Below are 26,289 nucleotides of genomic sequence, written 5' to 3'. Positions count from 1 at the left end.
TGCTTAATCATGCTCAGCAGGATGCATTGACATGGTACACGCGATCAGTCTCTAGTGTTTCGTCGCAGATCCAACGAGGCAATGCAGATCCGTACATTGCACTCATCAGCTGCGCATTATTTATCTGCGTGGAGATAGTCCAAGGACATATGGAACAGGCCTTGGAGCTCTATCGACAGGGTATCACGTTGATACTTGACCTCCGTGTACAAATCGGACATGGGGCAGTATCTATCAGTAAGGGTGTTCTGTTGGAGCGCAGCATTGTTCCCTTATTCCTACGACTCGGCACAAGTTCCCTGACCATTTCGGGGACTCAGTTCCCTATTGAACTTTTTGCCTTTATAGAAACAGACATGAGCGCTGGTTTCGCATCTGTCGATTCTGCAAGATCGATTATGTCCGTCCTAGCTGCGGAAGTTATCCTCTTTGAGCGCGAGGCGAACTTACACCTCAGGGAGGTTGGTGCCGAAGCCGCCGTAAGCCCAGAAATGGTCGCGAAAAAAGAAGCGCTCCGAGTCCGTCTCATTGAATGGCATCGAGCATACACCAACCTTTGCCAAAGAAACAGATCCAGACCTACTCTCCCGATATATCCAGAGCCTATCCTGCTTACATATCATGCTACTGCTTTGATTTGTGTCACGGGATGCTTGAAGCAACAAGAAACCGTTTTTGACGCCCATTTTGCAGACTTTGCTACTATCGTCGCTCAGTCTAGGTTAATTCTTGATGCTTCAGCATGTCCAAATGGTGTCCAACCTCCGTTCACCTTTGAGATGAGTGTGGGTGTCCCTCTCGCCATGACTGTGTTAAGGTGTCGTGACCCAATCTTGCGGCGAAGGGCTTTAGACCTACTACGGCTAGCGCCTCCGATACAAGGATTTTTCAAATGCGCCCCCGTGGCTCTTTTGTCAGAAACGCTTATGAAGCTGGAAGAGTGCTATAGCCTTACTATGAGGGAGAACACAGCGGCACTTTCTCAAAACGGCGAAGCAATTACATCACAAGCAGCACTCATCCCTGAAGAGGCTCGTATCCATGACTATGGTATCTTCAGACCGAACGAGTGGCAACCTCCGTGGATCACCGATGAAGATCTCGCACCGTTTTCACTTAGCTCAAACCAACTGTATTTGGGATTTTCAAGAAATCAATACAACAAGGAAAGCGGGACGTGGCGCCCGATTTATCAATGCATGCCGTTAGACGCCAATTTTTGAATGATATTTTACGTTTTTCATCTGTTATCCATGAATGTCCTTGTGTATTATTAAACATATGATTTCTTTTTGTATACATCTGATAAGATACTAGTATCGGGTACGTATAAAATCACATTTGTGTCCATTTCCAAGGCATTAATATACGAAGACGTATAGGGGCCAGGGTTCAAACCCCCCCTTTTAGGGGAATTTTGATGCCTGGATACCTGAATTAGCACTATAAGTTGTTAATACAGATCTCCATATTTTTGGCCGGTTTGCAAGTCCAACAAATTAAGCTCTTGGCCTCTGTGCAAATCAAGCGTCTCATTATTTCTAGGGGTTACAAGGCCAAAATTGAAACTTTTGGAACGTATACAAATGTAGGTATCCCTATATTTCTAGAGGTTTATAAATCCAAACAAAATGAAACTTTTGTACGGGATAAAAATGTGGACTTGAAAACTGAACAAAATTAAAGAAGCTTGGTACATCACTTTGGAAATTCATACGCCTGCATATGGCCCATAAAAATGGGCTAGATGAGAACAAAGATAGCAATAAAAGCGGGCTAGATTTCCCTGTTACTGACCCGTGTGCAGAGCTTCTAGAGGGATAGCCAAATAAACAGCCGATATGCCATAGTAACGGCAAATTTGTTCCAAGCAGTATAACCACATCATAGAAAACCCCCCAAAATTTCCACGTGGTAGGTGTATCAATGCAAAATGCCTCTGAAATCCACACTACCCATTAGTTCGCCGACGGGCAGATGCCCCGCCTTTTTGATAAGGATGCCGGCAGTTCTAGAGTGGAGTGGAAACCCCCCTCTTAAGAACCTGCTGATACTCCGAAATGTACCGAGTTTCATTTAACCCAAATTCTTTCAGTTTTGTCTATATTCAGTATGGCTGAACAATCGAATCTTGATCTGGATCTCATAGTGCTGAACTGTACTTTGGCCACTGTTGAAGACCTTGTGAAATGTGACATTGGCGTTAAAGATGAGAAGATTCACTCAATTGTCCCTCAAGGATCGTTGGCTGGATCAAAATCTAAGAGGATTATCGATGCCAAAGGAGCTCTAGTTACGGTTGGTTTTTTTTTCACCTCTATCACGAGTGAATTCATGGCCATAGTCTAACATCCTTTCAAGCCAGGGGGATTGACGCCCATGTTCATCTTCAGGAGCCGCCACTCTTTGGACTCGGCTCCACTGCAGATAGCTTCGAGTCCGGTTAGTTTGCCAGTCCCTAGAGTTGGAGATTAAATTGTTCATTGAATTGACACCTCCTAGGCACCCGCGCCGCGATTGCAGGAGGTACAACAACAATTGTGGCTTTTGCACCTCAACGGAAGCACGAAGACAGTGTTCTCGCGACTCTAGCTTGCGCTCACGAACGTGCCAAAGACCAATGCTACAGCGACTACTCATTCCATCTGATCATCTCCAACCCTTGCGCAAAGACACTTGCGGAATTTCCAGCCTTCCGAGAGATGGGCATCTCGTCCGTCAAGATATACATGACCTACGAAGCTTTACGCCTCAATGACGAGCAATTCTTAGATGTCTTGTTTCAATCACGTCTACACAAGGTCACAACTCTGGTACATGCCGAGAATGACTCTGTGATTTCGTGGATGACCAAGAAACTGCATGAGCGCCAGCTATACGCACCCAAGTACCATACAGCCTCTCACCCTGCTGTAGCCGAGATTGAGGCCAGCTACCGTGCAATCTGTCTTTCTGAGTTTATTGACACTCCCATCTTAATCGTTCACGTCTCTAATCCTCGAGCGGTCGATAACATCCGACAAGCCCAGGCAAAGGGACTTCCAATTTATGCCGAGACGTGTCCTCAATATCTCTTCCTCAGCAAGGAAAACTTGGATTTGCCCGGGCTTGAGGGTGCGAAGTGCGTTTGCAGTCCACCGCTGCGCAACAAATCCGACCACGACGCTATTTGGGCTGGTCTTGAGGACGGAACATTCACCATTCTCTCGTCCGACCACAGCCCGTTTAACTTCAATGACTCCACTTCTGGGAAAGGATCGAGCGTGACCACGGAACACCCCGATGGGCAGTTTCATCTAGTTCCCAACGGATTCTCTGGTGTCGAGACCCGAATGTCATTGGTTCTTTCGGCCGATCGTCTCAAGATACAAAGATACGTGGAACTGACATCGACTAACCCGGCTAAGTTGTATGGCATGTACCCAAGAAAAGGCGCTCTTATCCCAGAGGTCAGCGATGCCGACTTTGTCATCTGGTACCCTGACGGGAGTCTTGACATGACTGTCACCAACGACATCCTTCACCATGACGTCGATTACACTCCATTCGAGGGACACAAGGTAAATCAGTGGCCACGCTACACTGTGCTTCGTGGACAAGTGGTTTGGGACCGGGAGGGTGGAGGAGTCGTAGGGGCTCGAGGCTTTGGTCAGTTTTTGCATCGCACAGAGAGTATGTTGGCGGGAAGTAGGAGTGAGGGGTCTTGGGATGTTGAGACTGCGTGGGTTTAATATATAGACTTAGACGTCTGTGACAGAACGGGAAAATATTCCATAGAGTTCCCCATATGAGGTTGTGCCTGCGTTACATCCAGAATGGGAAGTATTCCTTGAATGTCATGAGCAAATATTTCTGATTTTCAAATCTTATCTTTCGACCACACAGCATCACATGGCTGGTTGGATTGTATGAGCAAGCTCAGTACGCCAAAGGGTGGTATCGACCAACGGCCACATGCTGTCAAAGCGAGCCTGCTGTCAGTAGCTTCCAGAACAACCCAAAAGCCGGGTAGCCTCATTCACGTGTTCCTCTCTGACTTTCTCTTCCACTCTCTCCCTCGCCATCTAGAATATCCAAGCATCATCGCACTCTAGATACAAACTTTCCGGCTGTTCGTGGAGCACACGTGGCAATTCGTGTAGCTCAGACAGACGGCAGAGCGGAAGCAACGAGGGTGGCTGCAGTAGTTATGCAGACAGTTGGGGTAACAAGCGAGATCCTCGTCCCACTTCGTAACATCCGCCCCGCCGAGAGATCCAGATCCCCCATCCTCAGATCCAGAGCCGTCACCGACAAAATTGGCATCGATGCTGGCAAAAGCGGCGTCCAGCTCCGTGCATAGGTCGTCGGCAGTTATCGCAACGACCTCGTCGTCCATATCCTTAAGGTAGTACCCTCCATTCTCAGCGTGGAGAATTGTATCCGGATAGACCTTGACTAGATCGTTGAGGGATTGTCTGTCGTGAACGATAATGACGTCGCTCGGGGGCGTTGTGTGGTACCTGGTAAGACCTTCGACCATGGCGGTAAAGAAAAATAGGAAGTACCCAAGGGAGGTGAAGATGGATTGCATATCGAGGTCGTGAGGGGTATTTAAGGGTCTCTATGGGCGCCTTGGTCATCTATCTTTTGATCCCGGGGGCTATGGATGTATTCTTCAGAGATTCTGCAGTACAGATCTTATATTAACATACCTTGTAACAAGCGAAAGAGAACGACCGAAGGAGAAGTTCCTATAGATAAATATTTCCAGCTACAGTAGTTAGTGATAAACATGGCGAAGGAGGGGTGCCTGTGGAAGATGGCTAACCTCCGATATTTCCAGTAGAGTACAGAGGAAAAGTGCTGTGAGATGTAGAGCCAAAGATAGGGAGAGGAGACCCTTCATATAGTTATCGAATTCACCTAGCTAGTCTAGCTATCTGTGGAATAGGCAGCAAAAGCTTCAAGCATAGGTAATCTTACCCGGCTGTTCTAGCAGGGCATAGCCATCCCCAGTCGAATAATGGGATCCAGTCCTCAAATGAGGTGACCAAATCCTCCCACGCGAGTCCTCTTGACCGGAATCTGAATGATCCGAGATGGATCATGGTGCTTTTGTCACTTTTGTGGTAAAATGTGTGTGGTTTTCCGAGACAAGTTCCCATCCATTTCCGGGAGATCCGTCGGGGGCCGTGTTGGCCTCGGGAGATGCCGTTGCGCTAAGGTCAGCTAAGCTCGTACTAGTAGCCTTCTGAGAGAACAGCATCCAGAGCCCCTAGCGCTGTAGCCAACCCCGCCTCATGAATGACACGTCACAAGTGCAGGAGTCAGACTCGGTTAAAAGATAATATACAAGCAACATTAATTCCCACAGTTTTGTCGACAATGAATGCCAACAGTACCAAAGTCCCCATTTACGTTAACTGGAGGTCGATGAGCAATACCTACCTCTCTATCCATTCTAATGACAAAATCACCTAAATCACCAAAGGTAGCAATTAAATAAACCATATATTTGAAGGAGGTTAAAGGAAATCCTTACGACACGCGTTACGTTGGGGGGCTGCTATTTTCTTCAAACAGATCGCTTTCGTGGTACACTGTGATAGTTTGTTCCTAAGCCGTTCCAGGGGATCAGATAAAATGAGTGCCATATTAAAAACAAAATTATACTTTAGAATAATATGAGGGTATCAATGTAAACACAGATAACGAAGGCATTACAAAATCCACGTCCCTCATGACCATTTTTAATCGATAATATAATGAAGTTAGTAGCTCCATTCTCCTCCTCTTTGCAGCTTGTCTCTTCTGTCATTTCATACTGATAGTTATAAAAGTAACAGTATTCTGAAGCATACATAGGGAGACTAACGCAGGTAGAATATCGCTTTTGCTGATCACGCGTTAAGTAGTATCAAACTCGCGTAAGGCCTTACTGTCAATGTTCGTTTAGTACGCCGCCTGGCTTGCCAACTATCTCGGATGATTATCTATATTACCCCTTTCCCGTAAACGGTAATTCCTTTTTATATATTTGCACTCACTCCATATTGTCAGTAGAGCTACTCACGCAGCACCATAGAACCTCACTGAATTGTAAGCCATAAGTTTTTGGAAACACCCTCGGTACATATTCTCGATCTGCAGAACCTTTAATGGCGCAGAGACCAGCAGAAACAATGACTACAGCATGCACTGCCTAACTGGGTGCCGAAATTGTTGAGGGCACTGTTGGAAGTACATTACCAGAGCGCGCCATAGTAGGTAAGTAGGGGGGATTTCAACACACTCTTGACACAGTGTCGATCAACTAACCGTCTTTCAATCCCATAATCTTAGACCTAATTTGCAGAGTTCAGCAACATTATTCTAGCCGCGAATTGACTGCTAATTGCATCATTTTAGCTAGTGCTTTGCGGAGATGATGAAAAACATCGCCATGAAGCATGCCAAGCACGTCATATTGTATACAATTAGTTTCAACCCCGCTAAATTTTCTCTTTTCAACTACCTGAAAGGGTTAGCTTTTATATACACGCTCGTCTAATAAAACAATGCTTCTAGCTTGAACCCAAGGTGAACTCGGCCGACACATTCTGGAGCCCATATAAATTTCGCGATGGCTACCATGACTCCAATTAATAAGTAGCATTGTTCCGCATAGCTCTGTACCAATTCAGCTTGTTGAAGTCTCATAAACAATGTCCGATATATCTCCTCCGTTATCACAAGGCGTGGGGTATGGAGTCGTGATTGGTGTTGGGTTGGCATTTGCAACAGGTAGGAGGTAAATACAACTCTTTTCATGGCTAATATGCTAAGATCTCAACAAAGGAATGATGCTTGTCACCAAGGCCTTGAAAAGTACAGTTGGCGAAGATAATTCGAATGCTGAAACGTATGTTTCTCCCCAATCTTTTCATCGCACATCTTTTTAACCACAACTAGATTCATTGTCGCCAACCGGAGAGTCGGCACAGGTTTAGTTGCCTCGGCAGTTGTATCCGTATGTGGAATAATTCTCAATATTGCTCAATGCTGACTGGTAAAACAGTCCTGGCTTTGGAGCACTGCGTTGTTAAGTGCCGTTCTGGTGGCCTATCAATATGGTATAAGTGGTCCCTTTTGGTATGGTGCTGGATGCTCGCCTATGATTGTCTGCTTTGCGTATCTCGGCACTGTCTGCAAAAAGCGCGTGCCCAGCGCGCACACTGTTCTGGAAATTATAAAGATGCGATATGGTAAAGTTTCCCGCGTTCGTCAACATAAAGCATAGATCTGACAACTTTCAGGCACTGTCGCTCACTTAAGCTTCACATTTTTGGCTGTCGTGAATAATCTCTTCAACACCATCAACATGATTTTGGGTGCCTCGGTTGCTATTACATATTTGTAAGTCCAGTAACTGCTTGAAAAGACTTTTGATGCAATATCTTACCATGAAAGAACTGGAATGCACATTATGGCATCCACATTCTTGCTGCCCGTTGGTGTGGTTATTTACACACTCACAGGAGGCATAAAAGCAACGTATGTCAGGTTCGTTCTCGAAATACATTCACAACACTGATTATATTTGCAGATTTTTAACTGATTACATACATACTTTCATTATTTTGATTTTATGTTGCTATCTAACCACAAAAGCGTTGACCAACGTGGAGGTTGATTCGATTGGGGGTTTGTATGATCTCGTTGTTGCAGCTCAGCCAAATCATCTCGTCGACGGAAATTATCAAGGCTCGCTTTTTACCATGACATCTCAACAAGGAATTTTCTTTGGGATTATTCTTTTGGTGTCAAACTTTGGAGCTGTCATTGTGAGTACCCCACCCGTGTTACTAACGGCTAGTGGGTGCTAATTGGAGATAGATGGACACCGGATACTTCACTAAGGCATTTGCTGCATGCCCAGAGGGTGTCGTTCCTGGATACGTCATTGGTGGTTTATCTTATTTCAGTATCCCTTGGGCTCTTGGAACAATTATGGGGATGGTTGCCTTGGGGTTGGAAAATACGAAAGTGTTCCCAACATATCCTAGAGTAAGTCCAGGCTGTTGCTTCTCCATATCTGATCTTGAAACTAAGATATTTCCAGCCCATGACTAGTACTGAGGTCACGAATGGGCTAGCTTTGCCTTACGCGGCTATCGCGGTAGCGGGCAAAGGTGGTGCAGTGGCTACTCTCCTAATGACATTCATGGCTGTTACATCCACATTATCAGCACAAGTCATTGCTGTCTCTTCGATTGTGGCCTTTGATGGCTATCGCACTTACTTCAACAAGAACGCAACCAATCAACAGGTAATCTTCTGGAGTCGGGTGAGTGTGATTCTATTCGGCCTTGTCGCAGCAGGCCTCACTGCATTATTCCACTATGTTGGTATTGATATGGGCTGGACGCTTTATATGATTGGTGAGCTCAAATATTCACAGCAAGGATATACTGGATATTTCTAACATAACTTCAAGGAGTGATAACGTGTCCTGGAATCTTCCCTCTGATACTGTCAATTCTTTGGAGAAAGCAAAGCCGAATCGCGGTCATTGCATCGGCATATCTCGGACTAGCCACAGGCCTCACTGTCTGGCTTGGAACTGCCCATCGTTTCTATGGTGCTGTTACAGTCTCTTCCACTGGGCAGACATTGCCATGCATGTATGGCACTGTGGTATCTGCACTTAGCCCGCTGCTATACTCCGTATTAATCACATTAATTGCGCCGGACGACTTCGATTGGAAATCAATGAGCAATATCAGCCTGACTATCCATCCTCAGAATGAAATTACTGAGATTACTAAAGATGAGAATGAAGTGGGTCAGGATTCCGAAGCAAGTCAAAAGAGATGGTCACGATACGCGTTGATTTGGGCCATTGCTACTTTCTTCGGCCACTGGGTTCTCTGGCCACTCCCGATGTATGCTGCTAAGTTTGTGTTTAGTAGAGGAGTAAGTGTACCATAATTGGTTAATAGTGGATACTGTCACTAATAATCTTTAGTTCTTCATCGCCTGGGTTGTGGTCGCCGAAGTTTGGCTCTGGATCACTTTGTTGACAGTGGGATTATTTCCTCTGTGGGATGGACGCCATCGGATTCTTCTTATCACACGGAAACTTGTTCATGGACGCCTGGAAAATCTATAATGTGTTAATTTAACGGGCAAAAAGTTGAAGAACTGATTACTATATTTATATCAAATCCTTTGCCCGAACCATTTCGCCGGTGCAAAATGGGCTTACCCACTATAGGCGTCGCGATGCCCGTCGATATGGACACGCCACCTAGCCTCTTTAACAATATTTTTGATGTCTCCCACATAGTAGGCCTCAGTACATCGTCCATTTAGCGCTAACTAAATTCAGACTAGCGTCCTGTCCTTTCGGTTATCTGTTGAAATATTTTTGAAACATTCCCCTTTAAAAAGAAAATTTTAATGTTCTAGAAGTGAAGCTAGAGATATAATATTATATTTTCACACTACTTTTATAATAACCCGAGGCTTATATTTGATCACGTGACATACCAATGCCAAAGCCTGTATCTTCCAAAGTTGCCAATTGCTAAACGAGGGTGATATCCATGGATGTACAGAGTATTGTGTACCTCGATGTACACTGGTAATAGTATTGTACAGGATGTACTGTGACTCCGGATCTCGGGATCCATGGGTGGCCACTGATCCGATTATCTAAAGTTGACCCGCACCTGTCCGGCACCTGCAGGTAGCGGCTCCTCAACAGCTTCATTATTGTTTACCCTTCTGTGTCCTCCTCATTTACCGCTTTTGCTACCAGTGAACTACTGTGTAATGGAAGATGCAGCCCAGTCCATGTCCCCGACAAACCTGACCGACGCTAACCCCATCCCGACCGTAACCGTAATGGAGAGCCCGAATGTCTCACCCTCGGATGTCTCAAGCTCGGAAGAGCATACACCTAGCAATACGGCAGATCTGCCCCATCTCGTCATCCAGTTGATCCAGTGCCAGCATTGCTCCCGCCCTTTGCGAACTCCGCTCCGCCTACCATGCGGGAATTCGGTCTGTCGGGAATGTTTACCCGCCTTTCGGCCGCGGACAGGTATTACATACCCCGTGACTGAAGGGAGGGACCAGGAATTTACATGCTTTTGGAAAGGAAATAAGACGTGTGTTGGGGATCATTGTGTGGGAGATTGTGGCGCTGATGTGTTGCTTGGGAAGCTGGCTGGTCTTTTCGGAGAAATACTGGGGTCAGAGGTAAACAACGTGCCTCGGGATTGGTCCGAAGATGACGGACCCTTACTGCGGTGGAAATCCGATGGGCAGAATCAGAATGAAAGTGGGCAGTTGCAGCGGCATGGGTGGCTGCAGGGGATCTATAACATGGCACTGGAAGGCCGGTTCCCGTCCGATGCATGCGAGGTTATCTATGGGGATTCTCCAACCCCAGATGCAAGCAGAGAAGTGCAGGATGTCATTCACTTCCAAAAACTGCGAGACAGTCTCCGCACCGAGTTGGACTGCCAGGTTTGCTATGCGCTCGTTCTAGATCCAATGACCACACCTTGTGGCCACACCTTCTGCCGAAAATGTGTCGCGCGGGTCTTAGATCATACCGATCTTTGCCCAATTTGTCGCCGAAAGATAGGCATGACGAGTGATCTACAGTCAGAGCCCATAAATCAGACTGTGGCGCGACTGATCGACCACTTCTTCCCCGACCAGATCTCAGTCAGGCGGGAGACCAGCGCCCAGGATGAGACAGGCCCGGATTACGAGAAGAACTTGCCACTTTTCGTGTGCACGTTGTCATTCCCAACAATGCCAACTTTCCTGCATGTCTTTGAGCCCAGGTACCGACTTATGATCCGTCGAGTTCTTGCAAATGGAAATGGAAAGTTCGGCATGGTCATGTACAACCGACAAGGCCGAGTACTGCCAGGCCAACTAGGTGACGTACCGTTCGTGCAATATGGAACGCTCCTGATGATCGAGCGATATGAGCTGCTCCCGGATGGTCGCAGTCTTGTGGTGGCTACAGGAGTGTCGCGATTCAAGATCGTCGACTCGGGTATGTTGGATGGCTATTATGTTGCCAAAACAGAGCGCATAGATGATATCTCGCTCGCAGAGGAGGAGCGGCTTGAGTCTATGGAAACTTCGACAGACAGTGTCAATGCTCTGCCAGAAGTGAATGAATCTAATCCCCCGTTAGACTCAATGTCAACTCAGCAATTACTTCTATCGGCAAGAGAATTCATCAGCAATCAACGCAGATCCGGGGCTCCTTGGCTGCACCCGCGCGTCATGCTAGCATATGGACCCATTCCCATAGATGCAGCCCGCTTCCCGTGGTGGTTTGCAAGCATTTTGCCCATCTCCGAGGAAGAAAAATATCCCATACTCGCGGCCACAAGTGTTCGAGAGAGACTGAAAATCTCAGCAAAATGGGCGAGACAACTCGAGGCTCGGGACTGGTAGGTTGAATATCCATTCTCCCTGTTAAATTGTATTCTAATATTTTCGAACAGGTCCACTCGCTCATCACTTTACTCTGTCTTATGACTATCCGTCCCTCTTCTCATCTTCTGCATAATCCCTCTATTATTGAGGCCATTGTCAGGACTATTCGCCTCGATAACGCCGAATGTATTCACGTCATTGACACCATTCTCTTTCTCGGTCTCGGTCTCAATAAGACGCTCCGGGGTTTCGTTCCCTAGTGTTAGCTCGCAAATACCCAACGAACGTGATCAAACTAGCGACGTCGGCCCACAAGAGCAGGAACATGAAACCTATATCTCTCAGGGATTTGTCATTGGGGCCTTTCTGGTGATATTCTTCGCTCAGGTTGGGGTTAATTTCCTGCATGCTGTTCGAACCGGAAGACGCAGACGACGCTTTCTAGAAATGCAGTTTCCGCAACCCTTGCCCCAGCGGGATCGGGATCAAACCCGTGGCTTGGGTAGAGAGCCTAGGCCGAACACAAATACACCAGAGGAAAGTGCACGAGATGATGCGGAGGGACACCCGGTCACAGGAATCGCTCCTGATGTTGGATAGTGGGATCCAACATATCTGATACCCAAAAGTTACCCCGATTTGGTACTGCTACCCCACAAGCAGTATCCCTCTTTTAACGAAGCTTTACGATATTATCAAACAATTCCATTGGAAGATTTGCACTGAACTACCGTAGTTTTTGCGTTAAACCCCTTGCGGCTCTAACCGCCACCCGACAGCCCCCGGATGCTTGAGCCGGGTATTGGGGCCGGATAGTGGAGCCTATCATTTTTGGCTTTGCTAGGAACCATGGAAAACCCCAAGCTGTATATCAACTTTCAGGCATACTTTGTCTTTTGATAATTCTATCTATATAATTTGAATCATAATGTGTTGTACAAAATTCCAGAACGCCACTAGGATGGATCGTTAATATGCTGCGAAAGCCAGCTACCTTTTCGTATTCTTGACTGGGTGTAAGAACATCGGAGGCAGGCAAAGGTGAGGGCGATGCCCATTCTTTTCGTACGTGTCAGCAGATATCAACGGGCCAGTCAAGGCACCAGCATAATAACTCACTTTCTCTTCACCATCGTAACCTAGCCAGGCTCGATAAATCCTTTCGGAAAATTCCGACCCAAACATATAAGATATCTTCATGATAATATCATTGTGCTGGTTCCAGTTCCAGATACTATTCCGCCCAGCGCTAATTTTACCAGGCTTGCCTGTATTAGCTCTGAGATTGAGCTCAACTGGATCTGTTGAGTGCGCATGGTAAATAGGCTGAGGAACCTGAACTGATTTCAGCCCATAATAAAGAGCCCAGGAGGTGGGAGACATTTCAGAAGCTAGTCCAAGACCTTTCTCAGTCTTGTCCTTATGCATAAGCCGGAGCAATCGTGCCGAGACACGGGACATTGCGACAACAGATGTCCGGCGCGGAGTACGTCCCTTCTGGGGAAAATTAAACACCCGGTCAGCGAAGGGCCATTCAGTACGCTGAGGGTCAAATTGAGGCAGCCAGGTGATCACGTCGGCTTCCTCGCCCACGCCCCAGCTCCAAGAATCATCATCTAGATCTGCGCGTAGTGGCTCCGATGCTTCATTCCCGACCTCGATACCTTTTGCTGGATGTGGTCCCCAGATACTACTAACGCCTGCCATGCTCTGATCTACCTGATCGGTAAATTTTTCCCAGCTGCCATGGACGGCGGGGATGTAGAAGTAAGAGTTACGTTCCCATAGATTCTTGCGAGGCTGTTGTTTTGCAAACTCTGTTGCCTGTTGGAGGAAGTTATAGAAATGTCCCGTATAACGTGAATCCATTTCAAACTGCCAGAAGAAGTCGTATTGTGGGTTCAATCGTGAGAAAATCTGCATTGGCTGGAAGTATTGGAGTATGGCTCTGGAAAAGGATCAACGTCTCGAAACTTGACAGCTGTAGAGCGAATATGAATAGGAAGCAATCTTACTCGTGAACATCGATCTTCGGGTACCAGTCCTTTAGTATCTCCGCATTGAAGAACACCGCCAGATCCTGGAGCTCCCGCGGAAGAGACTTTTTCAGATTGTCCAAGCCCACATTGTCCGTTGGATGAGGCAGTTCGATATTTTTTGCATCAACCAAGAGGATTACCTCGTATTCTGCACCAGATAAGAGCGATAGCTCCATTATAATCGACCGGATATAATAAAGAGCATCTTCCGTGTATTCCATGTCGAGCCATGTACGCAGAACTACCGCCGTCCGTGTTTTGAAGCTAGCAGAGGTATTGTTTCGATATGTCTCTGTCTTCTCTCTCCGATGATGTTCATCTGTTCCTTTATCCTGCTCCCTGTGCAAAGTCGATGTCTTTTCGCGAATATCCGAAGGCTGATACCGGTCTGCATTGCGCTGCAAGCAATCTTGCTGCAAATTGGCCCAATTCACATCCTGCCACTGCCCTTTGTCGCCTGTCTCTGTATAGCCGTACGCCGCATATCGAGAATTCCGGTCGACGCAGATACTTCGATTGAGATTCCACGCCTCATACGATCCAAATATCGGCGCTGGAAAATCTAGATTGTTGTCAGTGCTGAAGTAAATTACGCCAGCATAGGCTTGTCTCAATTTCAAACCTGACTGGTTCCAGCGAAATCCTTTCATCGCTGTTTCCGCGTTCCGACGATCTAGGACTGAACCATTTGCGCCCACACATTGCTGATAAGTTCCTCTCCACCTGTTTTTCCATTCAACGCTGTTATATTCGGGATATGGATCGTAAGGTATGGATGGTGACTCGTGCGAAGTTTCCAAAACGAGCTGGCCGAGACCATCCCCATTATCAGCGGCGCCCGAGCCTAGAAAAAAGGCATTATTTCTACTATAAAAGAATGAACGTATTAGTGACTGGAAAAAAATTCGCTATAATGCGACGTTTCGATATCTCAAGACATATTGGCAAGGTGGTGAAAGGAAGTACCTTGAAGCATGGACTACTATAGCTTGTTCTCTTGACCGAGGTATGAGCATGAAAATGGTAAATGCAAGGACAAGAGCGATCGGAATAAGGCTGCGCTTTAGGGAATTTCGAAAAACATGTCGGCATCTCAGCACGACGTAGTCAATAACGTGCATTTTTGTGATAGGATGTGGTATATAAGTGGGTTAGGAAGTGACCCTCCTCATGATCGTTGGTAGTGGTGTATTAATGATGCAGCAGATGACGAAAAGAAAAGGAAAAGGAGAATAATCTGAACCATGAAGTCTAGCGTAAAAGATTCTAGCACTAGAACTGCATCCTTGGCCGGGGGCCAAAATATGGGCCAATATATCAGTTGCAGTAGAGTCAGCAGATTTTCACGTGTCTCCTTGAAGCCCTCCCAAGATGAGCCCAGTCTCTTGGGCATAAAATGATTGGTACAGGAGAAGTTTAGCTCATGATATACAATGAACAAACCCCAATCATTTTGCTACTCTTTTTGCTAATTGTATACCTTGTCTCAGATTGAACGCACAAAATATGAAAACAATAAGCTAAAACGAAAGAGCACACACTAGTATGTACTAGTATCCACTAAAAGATTCTCTGGTCTCCTAGTAATGCTACCTTAATATACATGGATTGAGCCCAACCTCTCTAAATGCACATATGGTACCTAATAAGTTGAGTGTAGGTACGGAGTAGTTTTGATAGCGCTTGAGACTACCCGGGACGATCCGAGACTAACCAAGTTCACTTTTTATGTTAGCTGGCTCAGTATGCATTGAAGGCGACAATTGCCCTGGATTCCACCTAGAATCGCAATTAGGACATGATCAGCATCATTAATCTATTAAAGAGGATAGATAATGTTGGCATCTTGGCAGATGGAGGTTCTCGTCGCTGGTCCTTTTTTTGTTCTCACCAGGTTAAAATTGATCTTTGATCCCATATGAAGTTGATACTGATAGGAGGCGACTGAATTCTGAAGTATTTCAAATTTAAAAACATGAAAAAACCAAATCATTCGAAAGTGTCGCTATTCCCAGCTCCACCCGAGGCTCCAGGGGCGGCTCTATGGGAATTGCTACAGACACGGCACGTTTTGCTAGTAGCACGGCACATTAGGTAATATTCCCTTTACATAATCAATTTTGACCGAGATCGTTACCATACATTACCACAGCAACTACATTACTTACTACTGTAGCAACTACATTCTATCTACTTCTGCTATAAGAACCACTCTATCTTCTCATTGATCTTACTTCATCCAATTGATCTTACTTCATCCAATTGATCTTACTTCATCCAATTGATACTTGATTTCACCTAATCATGGAGCCACCAATTGAGCAAGTCTTTGAGACTAGAGAGCAACTCCTTACTTCGATACGACAGCATGCCCTATCTCATGGTTATGCTATCACTATCATCAACTCCGCTAAGGAGAGGAATATTTGTCTTGGTTGTGATAGAGGCGGTATATACCATGATCATATTGATGCCCCAGAAGGGGCAAAACGCCGGAAGACAAGTACTAGACGGATGAACTGCCCATTCCGCCTTTATGCAAAGAAGCTTGTTGATACTAATCAATGGGAAATCCAGGTAAGAAATCCTAATCATAATCATGCAGCTACTAATAATATGATAGGGCATCCTATGGCAAGGCGTCCACAGCTTACTAAAGATCAAAATCAAACTATTGAACATCTATCAGATATTGGATCTCGACCGCAGCATATTATAAGTCTATTAAGAAAGGATCAACCTGATATCTTAATAAGACCAAAAGATATTTATAATATAAGAGGTAGTATAAGACAGAAAAAGCTTAGGAATCACTTACCTCTTGAACTTCTTCAACAGATATTAATTCAGAATCAATGGAAATATGCATTTAAACAAGATATAGAAGGTCATGTTCAATTTTTTATGTTCGCTCACCCTGAATCAATTAAGTATGCTAATCAATATAATAGGGTCTTTTTATTAGACTGTACTTACAAGACGAATCGGTATAAGATGCCTCTTTTACATATTATTAGTCTCTCGCCATCGAATTCATCCTATAGTATTGCTTTCTGCTTTATGCAAAATGAGCAGGAAGAAAGCTATAAGTGGACTTTACAGACTTTTTTTTCATGGCTTGACCCCTTACCCTTTTCTCCAGTTCTTTGCACTGACAGAGATCTTGCTTTATTAGGTGCAATTAAATCTATCTGTCCTAGAAGCCCACATCTACTATGCATTTGGCATATTAATAAGAATGTGCTGGCAAAGACAAAGCAATATTTCTCTTCAAATGAGGAATTTGAGGCTTTTATCAAGTCATGGAAAGAGCTAATTAATTCATCAAATATTGATGAATATAATGCTCAATTAGCTAAGTTCACAACGCAGTTTAATCAAATTGCCCCTAATGCTCTTAGATATATTCAAAGTACTTGGCTAACCTATAAAGAGATGTTTATTAGGGCTTGGGTAGGGCAATATCTTCATCTTGGTAACTGGGCTACATCAAGAGTGGAGGGGTCTCACGCTTTTTTAAAAAAGTATATAGGGGGATCTTCAGGTGATATGCTTCATGTTTTTGAGAGAATTAATAATGCTTTACAGGCTCAGTATCAGCGACTTGAATCTGATCTTGCAGAAGATAAGATTAAGAGACTAAATTTCTGCTCCCACTTTCTCTATTCGAATATTATAAAGAGAACATCACGATATTCAATATCTTTGATCTCTAATCAAGCTGCTATAGCTAAGAGAGCTACCCCCGAAGCACCTTTATCAAACTGCACTAATATATTCACTAGGACAATGGGCCTTCCGTGTGCCCACCGAATCGCTAGTTTATTAACAAAACATCAACCAATCCCACTAAGCGATATCCATCAATTTTGGAGGATTGGCCTTAGTAATGAGTCATCTATGTATCTGCCAATACTAGATCCTCTATTACCACCACCAACTCGCAGATCAGCTCAAGAGAACATATCAGATCAAAACATCAAAACATCAAACCAAAAGGTCACTAAGAAGAAAGCACCCTCGAAGTGCTCAAATTGTGGAGAAATTGGCCATACAATCCGCTCCTGCAGAGTGTGAAAAGCATGTAAATAAGATGAAAAGCACAATAAGATTGACTAGAGAGAATTGATTCATGGTCGGGTTCTTATAGTAATGAAGCAGTAGTAGATAGAATGTAGTTGCTACAGTAGTAAGTAATGTAGTTGCTGTGGTAATGTATGGTAACGATCTCGGTCAAAATTGATTATGTAAAGGGAATATTACCTAATGTGCCGTGCTACTAGCAAAACGTGCCGTGTCTGTAGCAATTCCCCGGCTCTATACATGCATTACGTAATCTCGTGTGTTTGTCCGCGTCTTCTTCTTCAATCGAATCTCGAACAGCCAACAGCGCGTCATGAGCTCAATGAGATAGGAAAATAGATGTCGACCGATCGATCCTATACTTGAACCTATCTGATACTCATCAAGAGGTCAAGAAGCACAAACTCAGCCATGACGTCGCTCTCATTATCACTTGGTCCGCCAGCCTTAGTCCGGCTCCACGACGCCTTAATATGCCTGTCCAAATTCAGCGAAACTGTCGCCATCGAAGCAGAGCCTGACATCGTAAGTTATTTTACCTTCAGGGAGAGCAATTCAGTCCAAAATTCCGGAACCCACAACATCAAATATTGGGGCTAACCGTACCCCAGCTCCGCCTCAGTGTGCTCAATTCCACCAAGACAGGGTTTGCCTCCTTCGCGTTCGAGAAGGGGGTTTTCTTTGAGGCATATTCCTTCAAAACCAACAGTGGTGGCAGGAGTGGCAGTGTTTCACTCGACCGGTTCTTCTGCCAAATCTACATCAAAGTGAGTACATAGACTTTTTTTTCCTCTTGGATTTGCATCCTACAGGATGTTTGCGGATGATTATCTTGGCTTGTTTTGTGCTAATATCAAATCCAGGCTCTTCTCTCCATATTCCGTGGGAGAATTGACAAAAATAAAGACACAGCCGTTGAACGCTGTGACATGGAATTGCATGAAGATCTACAGCAAACCGAGTGTAGACTGACAGTGAAGATGATTTGTGGACTAGGTAAGATATACGCCGGCATAGATCTGTCTTTCCCAACTAAGATCGCATATCTCTGACACTATATTTAGGCGTTATCAAGTCATACAAGCTCACCTATGAACCAGCGGCAATTCAGCATGCCATCTTCGATAAATCCAAAGCTACCAGCATGTGGACCGCTGATCCACGGTTCCTCAAGCAGCTCATTGAGCATTTTAGCTTATCTGCCGAGCAGTTGGACATGTACTCCGATTCCGGAAGAGCGGTTTTTACAAGCTTTACGACAAAAATCACCGAGGGCAAGGGTATGTCGAGTTCACCTCCATCATGTCTCGAAATTCTAGATAACTAACACCCAAACAGAAGTGCTAAAACACCCAGTCCACACATCCGTGGCAGCAGACAAGCGCGACTTCCAAGAGTACTTGGTCGAAGAGAACATGCACGTCGCGATCAATATGAAAGACTTCAAGGCCGTTGTTGCACACGCCGAAACGGCAAACGCCACCGTAACAGCACGGTATACTCGACCCTGCAAACCTCTGCAACTGGAATACCAATTTGAAGGTGTCAACGCAGAATTCACAGTCATGACCCGCGGCCAGGCAGATATCGATGACGCCCCGTCGTCAACACGAGCGACAATCCCACGGCAAACGCCTGCGCCTATCCCAATCTCAGTGAGCAAACCGCGTGATACTCGCCCATCGGTGACACCAAGTACACAGATGCCCCCGCCACCACCACGAAGCAGATCGATCCGTCCTCTCAATGGATCATCGACGCAGGAGAATCTGAGCCAGAAGGCTAGCGCAGATCGACCGGCGGCGTCTGGGCTTTCGATGGATTTCGATAGCCTTTTCGTGCCTGCTGATGATGACCGGCAATGGGATGAAATGAATGAAGAAGAGGAGCCGCAGGATATTCTCGGATGGGATGCATCGGGAACACAGGTATGTCGTTTTTCTTTCATTGGCGGGTATAAATTTGTGGCTAACCAAACACCCAGGACGCATTCGGGGCCTCTATTCGTGATGCAGAGCCTTCCTTCTCGAAGCAGGATGGTTCTCACGCCGAAGATCCAGACGATGAAATGGGTATTCCACCGACACAGCGTTTGTCGCAGGTATGTTAATTCCGGTTCTTGCTAGACTTTGATATGCGTATGCTGATAGTTGATAGGTTCGGCAATATGGTCTTTTCGACTGAGGAAACACGCCCAGTGCAGCTGTCGGCAACTCTCACCCCTCCCAGATCCCAAAGGCGATCATGTCAGAATAATCCAGCTAGTCGCACACCCTGCTCCAACCCCAACAACCCTCCCATCCACGCCCACGGCTTCAGGGAGCGAAATCACATTATATGTACCCGATACATTCCCCTGGGAATCTGTACCAGGTCCACAATTCCCATGCTCGCCCCATCCAAACGCCGCCACTCGACCATCTCCCAGGAGAGCAATGGCATGCTCACTACCAACGGCGAGTTTAGCAGGAGTTGGAAGATCCGGCGGTGGAAGTTGGCCACGATCATTGCGTCCCCACGCAACAATAGAACCACCGACAAGATCAGAATCAGAGTCTGTCTGTGCATCCGTTGTCGACGGTTTCACCCGTCCCAGCCCAGGCGCAGCATGTACATAAACCCCATGCCAACTAGCCGCAATACCAGTATAGCGATAAAAAATAGCACCTCTGCGCCCTCCACACTCCTCCCCTTGCCCATCCCCCCTGTAGAGATAAACTCTCCGGAATACCCAATATACCCCACCGATTCCCCCCATCCCCAAGGACAACAAACCGCCCTCGACCCGATACTACCGTAAACTCTCTCCCACAAGCAACAGCCTCCGCAAAAAACGGCACACAAATTCGAACAGGAGAATAAGCAATCCTAGCCTCTCGATTCTCTTTCCCGAGCTGACCCTTCCGCGCTCCGCCCCAGCCATACACATCCCCATTCGAGAGCACAGCAGCCGAATGAGCCATCCCGCTCGCCAGCGCCGTGATCCTCAACCCCGTTGGCGGGAAGGAGGGGATACATGTCCCGGGGACAGGGGTGGGGTTGTCTGATCCCAGACCCAGTTCTCCTTTAGGCGAGGAACCGAATACGAAGACTCGATCTTCTGTATCAGAATCATATCCATTGACGACGTCATTACTGCTCCTTCGTGGTACAGAAGCTACAGCAATAGTGCCCTCCCACGTCGCGGAGACGTGTTTGAACTTAGATACCTCAGTGTCGGAGACTGGGTCTGAGAGAATTATCCGACGAAAGCACAGGATGTTTCCATTGTTATCAGACTCGGGCTCTTTTGGGTTTTTGGTTGCTCCGTGCGGCCCGCACCGTCCGTCTTCATTGCAGCCGGCAGCGTAGATGGAGCCGCTGGTTGTTAGGAGGAGGGTGTGGTTTCCGCCTGCTGCGATGGTGATTATTTCAGATTCATCTGCGAGGTTGGTGTTTTGAATGGTGCTTATTTGGGATCCTTGTGATGGCTCTGACTGCTCGAAGAGACATTGCGTTGGTGTGGAGACGTCTTCTTCGTGGCCGATGCCTAGTTGACCTGATCCGTTGGAGCCGAAGGCGAAGAGTCTCATGATTCTGTCTTTTTTTTTCTCTTTTCTTTGGGATTTTATGTATGTTTGGGGTATCATCAAATTTGACTGGATGTGCGCTTTATCCATACACATCGATACCTAAGTCCACCTGTGGATGAAAATATGATGTTAGTCATCATTTCTGCCTCAGGCAAGAGTTGCAAAATTCAGTCTCTAAAGTTCCAAAGTTGACTACGAGTCTAAATATGATGGATGGTCTTCAAAAATGATGTGTAGCAATGTGTCCAAAGAAGTGGTATCAATATCTAGTTAATCGAAGGGCCCGCTTCATGTGTCAAGCAAAAGTCATGCAAGCTAGCTAATTCATGTAGCAAGCATGAAGGTTTCCAAAAGCAACGTGGTGGTGTATATGCATGATAAGTTTTGTGAAAAAAAAAAAAAAGAAAAATTGGAAAAGGGGGAATTATTCATAGCTAGCTTAAAGTAAAAAAAAAAAACTTTCATGGCCAAATCACAGGCAATAACCTGAGGACCGAGCAAAGTAACCGCTTAGTGCTTCTCGTTGGAGTAAGCATCCTCAGACTCGCTCTCTGCAGCCGGAGGCAGAGTGAAGGTATCCTGCTTGGCAGGAGCATTCTTCTCCATGCCCTTGAACATAGGGCTGGTGCGGTGGAAGTATGTGTGCACGTGGCCCTCGAGAAGGGAGTCATCGGTATCCAGAGCATCGGCGGCATCCTTCTCGGCGGACTTGGCGGCCATGGCGGTCTCCCACTCGATGCGGTACTCCTCGACCTTCTGTTGGTAGTCGAGTTCGGCATCGTAGTAGCGGGACTTGCGCAGGACGTAGCGCTCGTACCATGACAGGTGCTTGGGGTGGACGGCAGGGCCGTGGTACTCTTCCTCGCGACCACTGCGGAGGTATTGCCAGCGGCGCTCCTGTTCCTTCAAGTCCAGGCCAGTGGTATCGGGAAGGAAGAGGGCAGTAATGACAGCACCGGCCAGGCCGAACCAAGGCACAACGTAGAACTTGGTCTGGGTATCGATGTAGTTGTACAGGACGGCAGCGAGAAGAGCACCGGCCTTACCCCAGGCAGCGGACATACCGTGGGCGGAGGCACGAATGGGTGTGGGGAACACCTCGGCAGCAACCAGGAAGGAGACGGAGTTGGGACCGAACTGGTTGAAGAAAGAGCTCAGGAAGTACATAGTCTGGAAGGCCTTGATGTTCTCAGGGCGGCGGTAGTAGTCGAAGTTGAAAGCAGGAACGACAAACAGAATGAAGCAGAGCATGAAACCAACGATCTGCATCCACTTGCGACCGTACAGCTTGTTGTCGATCAGGAAAGAGGCCAAGTAGTATCCACACAGAGAGACACCGACATTGACCAAGTTCCACAGCCAGGTGGGCATGACGGAGCTAGATGCGGGACTGATCACCTTGATAAACTCACTCTGGAAGAGCTTGTTACCGTAGAAGAAAACATCGTTGGCGAACCAGCCACCAGCAGTTGCGAAAATGCGGAATCCAAAGTGCTTGAAGGTCAGCTTCAAGGACTCGGCATCATAACCAGTGACGGAAGCCTTTTTCTTGGCAGCGGTAAGTTGCTTGCTAGCAGCCTTCATGTGGTAGGCACGATAGTAAACAAGCCACAAAGTACCGACGGCGGGAATTGCGAAAGAGACACGGTAGGTCCACTGAACAGAGACGGTGGAGTAAGGGTTGTTGCCACTGCCGTGGTGGAAGCAAAGCAGGAGAATGATCAGGATAACCTGATTAAAGAACTGACCCCAACCCTGCATCAAGAAAGCGGCAGTGACCTTGCGGCCACGGTGCAGGCGATCTTCTTTGGTGGAGACCTTTCCAGAGCCGACGGCATTTTCCATACCGCTAGTGGCAGTCATGGGGTACTCACCACCAACACCGATACCGTAGATGAAGAGACACCAAGCATAGCAGATAATCCAGCCATTCTGGGTAACACCCCAGGCGGCAGTCAACATAACAAGACCGAGAAGCATAATAACGGCGTCCTGGATCAAACCCCATCGACGACCAATCCTAGTCCCACGTTAGCATAGTCTCATTTCCAAGGGTGGTACAATTGCAACTTACCAGTCACCCAAGACACCGACCAAAATCTGACCCACAATAATACCGATGATCTCGAGGTAATCAATAGCGTAGATCCACTGCTGACTGCAAGTTTTGGCGTGTTTCCAGCAATCGGGGAAGGCGGCCTGGAAGAGAGGCTTGATGTTGCCGATAGAGAAGAGCACGTAACCCTCCAGACCGAGACCGGCACCAGGGAGGACCATGTTGCGGAAGTAGTAAGAGACGGGCGAGAGAGGGTCCACCTTAATCATATCCCAAATCTCCTTCAGCTCACGCTTGGCCTCCATGTTGTTGTAGGAGGTGACGAAGGTGATCTTCTTCCACAGCGGGAGATCAGCCCAGTAGACACCTTCGGGGGTGTAGCTGTCATCGGGGCGAATGAGGGAATCGAAAGCACCCTTCTCGTTGATGTCCATATCCTCCAGCGGGTTGTGATCTCCCGACATGTCGGGCCCATGAGGGGCACGAGGACCAAAGTCGGTCATGGTGGTAGTATTCACTGAAAAGTGTCGCGTGAGCAAGAACTTTGTCTGTGAACAAGTTCAATTCCGGGTAAGGGAAGAGTCGAGGTGACCACAGTTGTTGGGGAAGGTGAGTGACTTCAACCCAGAAAAGTGGCGATTGACCTCTTTTAAGTATGAGAAGGGTGGGAAGAAGAAGAAGAAGTGAGAAGCGAGAGAACCGGAGCGTGGAAGACATGCAACGGCACAATTTAGTGTCTCCACTGCAAACTCAGAAAAATTGGCCAACAAAAAAAAAAAAAATTGGAAAGTCAGAAGGCAAGAACCACTCTATCTCGGGGTCAGGGCCCCCTCTGGGGCCCTGTCTGGGTGTAGTTATGGGTCCGCTCTTGCTGGTTTTGGCTCCGGAAGCAGAATTTCGACTTTTAGCGGATCTAGGTGGGTCCGGTGGGTCTTATATGGAGCGGCCGGGGACCAATCAACTGTGCACGTGGGGGCAGAATCTCAATTTTGATCGCCACCGCCTGCGGTTCGTGGCAGATCTTCCCAAACTTTCGCGGGGGCGATAAATTCTGTTCACCGTTTAAGTTAGACATTCAATAATAATTACTTCTTTATGGTATGGACTATCTACAATATCACATTATTTATAGTAGTTATGAAGTGTTTGCAAGATATAGGTTTGATGCATGGACTTAATCATCAACTCTTGGCTAAATCCTCATTGCCAAGGTACTGCCAATGCAATGCCAATATGCCAATAGGATGCCAATGGGATGCTATCGGGCAAAGTGGCAACCGCCGTATCCAAACACTTAGTCCCGGAGCCGAACCTCATCTGGGATCCAGGGTAATATTATTTACGCTTGGACACACGTGCAGACTTTCTATGGCGATTGTCCAATCTCTCCATAGGCAAGGAAGAAATCATTTCTCCCAAAAATCACTTTCATATGGTCCAGTACCAAAACGGGCCGCATCTGGGCCATTGGATATTGACGTAGTGGCTAAGGCAGTTCTGCGCTAGCTGACCACCCCGGCATCTTCCATGCATGATCTCTGGCCAATCAGCGTGCAGCATTTGAACATGTGCAACCCCATTCTCCGCACCTTCCCTCGAAATCTAAACCTACCTCCAACACGTGTTATCACGTTGCGTGTCACTGCTGTCCTAAATTCCGATATATCCGGTGTAGTTAGCAGATGACATGAACTAGATTGTCATTGATACAAGTTGTCTGGCGAAATCTGATTCAAACGAAACTAAAATTGTATACTATCGACCATGTTGGGCCAAAAAACGCGTCTGACATCGATGCATGCGAGCATATTGACATCAAGACCTTCCAGAATCTTGGCCAAAGCTTGCTTTGTTCCTTCGCATTGGTACAAGCAATTCCAAGCAATCCAAGCAATTCCAAGCCTGTCAAGCAACGGCAAGCGTACCGGAAAGGCGTCGCCAAGTGCGCTTCTACAATGCTTGGTCCTCTAAGGCTGGATTTGATAATGGCGCGCACGTGCTCGCGTTTCGCGTGGTTAATTGTCCAGAGACAAGAGGTCATTTCACGCGTGGTTTGATGTCTCGGGCCACCCACCTACATTAGGATACTCGGGAATGCATCAGAGAAACTTTTGTACCCACCCAAGATGCTCAGGTGTGCCTTGCGTATGACATGCGCCCTGCAGATTGATTTGGCCTAATTTCCCCTTTTTCCACTTTTGTTTTCCCAGGGGGTTAGGTTAGATGGTTTACTTTTACGTGGATACCTGGACGATCTCGGGCTGTACTCCATACTGGGCATCTCATGATGAATGGCCAATGAAGGCAGATGACTTTCTTTGCTTATTCTGTCTTGCTCATTGGCTGCTCGGTCTGGAATTCCACCTTTGCACTTCGCCCCCTTTACAGGCTGCATACGGAGTACATTAGCTGCCTTCTAGAAAAGCAACCCGTTTCAGAATATTGCCCTGGTGTTTCAGCTGCTTTGTACGGAGTGAAGAGCACATGTTTCTTGCTGTGAACCTTGGAACTGGTCTCCAGACGACACTACATCACACATATCAGTCGACTAAATACCTAAGTAGGAAGGTACGTGTTTAATGCTCGGTATCTCTGAACCACATACAGCCAGTCGAACAAACCCGTGGACGTTGGGAAAAATCAATAATAGTCATCTAAAGGTATTTCTTTCCCTAGTTTCGTATAGCGTCGTGTCAAGACTCGATACATGACACACAGCAACCCTAGGCCCAGATCTATTGGAAGGATTCTACCTAGCTATCTAGGTAGCCATTAGTGTTCTATCCAATCAGCGCTAAGCGCACACCTACCTCCCAATCTGTATTTTGCTGAGAACAAGCCACTAGTTCCCAGTGGTTGACTCGATCCGTTCCTCGCATCGAGGTCTCTGCCTTGCATGTTGTCTCACGTTGTTGCGTTACTGTCCCTTATAGGGTGCACTAAAAGCTTCCCTGATGTTATTATTACAAATGCCTGGGTTTAGCCATATAATTGGCAAAGTTATTTGAGTGAGATATTAATTCCATCCTACTGTGCCATTACAAATTTTCATCTGACCTACGTTGCATGATAATTTATTTTTTGTGTAATCTTTCGACCTACCTAC

The 26,289-nt window shown here is 46.6% G+C and overlaps 10 protein-coding genes across 10 annotated transcripts; 5 read left to right on the top strand and 5 right to left on the bottom strand.

The window, feature by feature from the left end:
- Positions 1 to 149: 149 nt before the first annotated feature.
- On the top strand, positions 150 to 1,223 carry N7487_008361 (uncharacterized protein; the record flags this gene model as incomplete). Its single annotated transcript, XM_056876091.1, has 1 exon — positions 150 to 1,223. The coding sequence occupies one exon, from the start codon at positions 150 to 152 to the stop codon at positions 1,221 to 1,223; it is 1,074 nt and encodes a 357-aa protein (XP_056728279.1).
- Positions 1,224 to 2,112: 889 nt separating this feature from the next.
- N7487_008360 (uncharacterized protein) lies at positions 2,113 to 3,731 on the top strand (the record flags this gene model as incomplete). Its single annotated transcript, XM_056876090.1, has 3 exons — positions 2,113 to 2,302; positions 2,362 to 2,442; positions 2,503 to 3,731. The coding sequence occupies 3 exons, from the start codon at positions 2,113 to 2,115 to the stop codon at positions 3,729 to 3,731; spliced, it is 1,500 nt and encodes a 499-aa protein (XP_056728278.1).
- A 359-nt stretch (positions 3,732 to 4,090) lies between these two features.
- Positions 4,091 to 4,522, bottom strand: N7487_008359 (uncharacterized protein; the record flags this gene model as incomplete). Its single annotated transcript, XM_056876089.1, has 1 exon — positions 4,091 to 4,522. One exon carries the CDS (start codon positions 4,520 to 4,522, stop codon positions 4,091 to 4,093), a length of 432 nt encoding a protein of 143 aa, XP_056728277.1.
- A 2,164-nt stretch (positions 4,523 to 6,686) lies between these two features.
- On the top strand, positions 6,687 to 9,133 carry N7487_008358 (sodium:solute symporter family protein; the record flags this gene model as incomplete). Its single annotated transcript, XM_056876088.1, has 11 exons — positions 6,687 to 6,765; positions 6,820 to 6,883; positions 6,934 to 6,991; positions 7,040 to 7,226; positions 7,278 to 7,377; positions 7,432 to 7,515; positions 7,568 to 7,805; positions 7,858 to 8,028; positions 8,084 to 8,402; positions 8,459 to 8,937; positions 8,990 to 9,133. The coding sequence occupies 11 exons, from the start codon at positions 6,687 to 6,689 to the stop codon at positions 9,131 to 9,133; spliced, it is 1,923 nt and encodes a 640-aa protein (XP_056728276.1).
- A 665-nt stretch (positions 9,134 to 9,798) lies between these two features.
- N7487_008357 (uncharacterized protein) lies at positions 9,799 to 11,451 on the top strand (the record flags this gene model as incomplete). The annotated part of the gene is made up of 1 exon (XM_056876087.1): positions 9,799 to 11,451. One exon carries the CDS (start codon positions 9,799 to 9,801, stop codon positions 11,449 to 11,451), a length of 1,653 nt encoding a protein of 550 aa, XP_056728275.1.
- A 68-nt stretch (positions 11,452 to 11,519) lies between these two features.
- N7487_008356 (uncharacterized protein) lies at positions 11,520 to 11,841 on the bottom strand (the record flags this gene model as incomplete). Its single annotated transcript, XM_056876086.1, has 2 exons — positions 11,520 to 11,689; positions 11,730 to 11,841. 2 exons carry the CDS (start codon positions 11,839 to 11,841, stop codon positions 11,520 to 11,522), a joined length of 282 nt encoding a protein of 93 aa, XP_056728274.1.
- A 582-nt stretch (positions 11,842 to 12,423) lies between these two features.
- Positions 12,424 to 14,448, bottom strand: N7487_008355 (DUF3405 domain-containing protein; the record flags this gene model as incomplete). The annotated part of the gene is made up of 3 exons (XM_056876085.1): positions 12,424 to 13,381; positions 13,449 to 14,316; positions 14,439 to 14,448. 3 exons carry the CDS (start codon positions 14,446 to 14,448, stop codon positions 12,424 to 12,426), a joined length of 1,836 nt encoding a protein of 611 aa, XP_056728273.1.
- A 3,518-nt stretch (positions 14,449 to 17,966) lies between these two features.
- On the top strand, positions 17,967 to 19,739 carry N7487_008354 (uncharacterized protein; the record flags this gene model as incomplete). The annotated part of the gene is made up of 7 exons (XM_056876084.1): positions 17,967 to 18,080; positions 18,167 to 18,322; positions 18,419 to 18,551; positions 18,620 to 18,835; positions 18,894 to 19,483; positions 19,540 to 19,656; positions 19,713 to 19,739. The coding sequence occupies 7 exons, from the start codon at positions 17,967 to 17,969 to the stop codon at positions 19,737 to 19,739; spliced, it is 1,353 nt and encodes a 450-aa protein (XP_056728272.1).
- A 58-nt stretch (positions 19,740 to 19,797) lies between these two features.
- N7487_008353 (RCC1 domain-containing protein) lies at positions 19,798 to 21,127 on the bottom strand (the record flags this gene model as incomplete). Its single annotated transcript, XM_056876083.1, has 2 exons — positions 19,798 to 20,260; positions 20,331 to 21,127. 2 exons carry the CDS (start codon positions 21,125 to 21,127, stop codon positions 19,798 to 19,800), a joined length of 1,260 nt encoding a protein of 419 aa, XP_056728271.1.
- A 510-nt stretch (positions 21,128 to 21,637) lies between these two features.
- On the bottom strand, positions 21,638 to 23,686 carry N7487_008352 (putative MFS phosphate transporter; the record flags this gene model as incomplete). Its single annotated transcript, XM_056876082.1, has 2 exons — positions 21,638 to 23,147; positions 23,202 to 23,686. The coding sequence occupies 2 exons, from the start codon at positions 23,684 to 23,686 to the stop codon at positions 21,638 to 21,640; spliced, it is 1,995 nt and encodes a 664-aa protein (XP_056728270.1).
- Positions 23,687 to 26,289: the final 2,603 nt, after the last annotated feature.

The sequence above is a fragment of the Penicillium crustosum genome (genome assembly GCF_028827405.1).
Source record: "Penicillium crustosum strain IBT 35664 chromosome Unknown utg000003l_segment0_segment0, whole genome shotgun sequence".
NCBI lineage: Eukaryota > Fungi > Ascomycota > Eurotiomycetes > Eurotiales > Aspergillaceae > Penicillium > Penicillium crustosum.
This window is presented reverse-complemented; position numbering and strand designations above follow the sequence as displayed.